The sequence below is a fragment of the Chrysochloris asiatica genome, unplaced genomic scaffold (genome assembly GCF_000296735.1).
Source record: "Chrysochloris asiatica unplaced genomic scaffold, ChrAsi1.0 scaffold00608, whole genome shotgun sequence".
Classification (NCBI taxonomy): Eukaryota; Metazoa; Chordata; class Mammalia; order Afrosoricida; family Chrysochloridae; genus Chrysochloris; species Chrysochloris asiatica.
In genome coordinates this window covers 298,938-300,092 of record NW_006409126.1, presented here as the reverse complement: position 1 = coordinate 300,092, position 1,155 = coordinate 298,938, and the positions used below count along the sequence as shown (strand labels likewise).

Here is a 1,155-nt window from a genome sequence, read left to right as displayed (position 1 = left end):
TATAATGTTTCCAAGGACTGACTGGTGGGTTTGTCCAGCCAATCTTGTGGAGCTCTCCAGAGCTTACTCTACAGCACTTCATGAGGACTGCTAAGGCTTAATTGTTGTGGTTGCTAAGTGTTGTCATGTTGGTTGCAACCCCTGGAGAACCTGTATAGGGTTTTTGAGGAAGAGCTGGTGAGACTGAACTGCTGACCTTGTCGCTCAAACCAACTTTGCAGGCCAGCACATTAACCAACAGTATGAAAAGGTACACAGTAAAGGGATGTTACTCCTTTGCTATCTATGGGTTTTACCACATTAAAAAAGAAAGAAAAAATAAATAGTAGCTTTAGATGAGTGACTAAGTCTGTAAAAGAGGAATTCGTCTGGACAAACTGTAACATCATTAGTGTTATCGTTTTGGTTAACTTGGTTGGTTTCTACAAGGTTTCAAATTTTATCAAGTTATAAAAATTCGATGCTAACTTTCCTACCACAAAATGAGTTGGCTTCATTTAGCAGTCCTTCATACAGACAGGATCCTGGACTTTTATGTTTGCTATATAACATACTTGGATGTTTGATAAATAACATTCTGTTGATGGCAGGCTGACGTCAATCCTCTTCTGTATTGAATAGAATCTGAGAAACAATCTACCTAAAGGTTAATTCTCTATTTGAAGAAATAGTATCACACCTGCACCATTTCCTTCATTGCACAGACTGCCACCAAACTGGTTCCATTTGAAAATTTATTGATTCCCACTACCATATGTATCCTTAGATAGTTAAGAATCTTCAACAGTTAGCTAAGCCCAGGCTCCACTTGAGTCTCTGTGAGACACACTGAGAATGCTGACCCTGAGGCTTACGGTTTCTAAGGGGGGAACAGTTGTGCCATCAGGGGTGAAGGAGGTTTTTGTTCCAGTCTCTAACACTGTGGGTGAAGGTCTGTTCCAAGCCTTACAGTAGTAGCTTGCAGCATCTTCTGCCTGGATGCTGCTGATGGTCAGAGAGTAATCTGTACCCGAGCCACTGCCCCTGAACCGGCCAGGGGTCCCAGAGGCCAGGTTGGATGTTTGATAAATAAGGAGATTTGGACTGGCTCCTGGCTTCTGTTGATACCATTGTAAACTGTGACTGTTTACAGCTGAGCTGGCCTTGCAGTTGATG

The 1,155-nt window shown here is 42.3% G+C and overlaps 1 gene segment (V, D, J or C); it reads right to left on the bottom strand.

The window, feature by feature from the left end:
* Positions 1-854: 854 nt before the first annotated feature.
* LOC102814319 overlaps positions 855-1,155 on the bottom strand; it is a gene marked incomplete at its 3' end in the record, with an annotated part of 13,644 nt that continues 13,343 nt past the window's right edge. The window contains 1 exon segment of the V gene segment in view: positions 855-1,142. Coding sequence covers positions 855-1,142 — 288 coding nt within the window.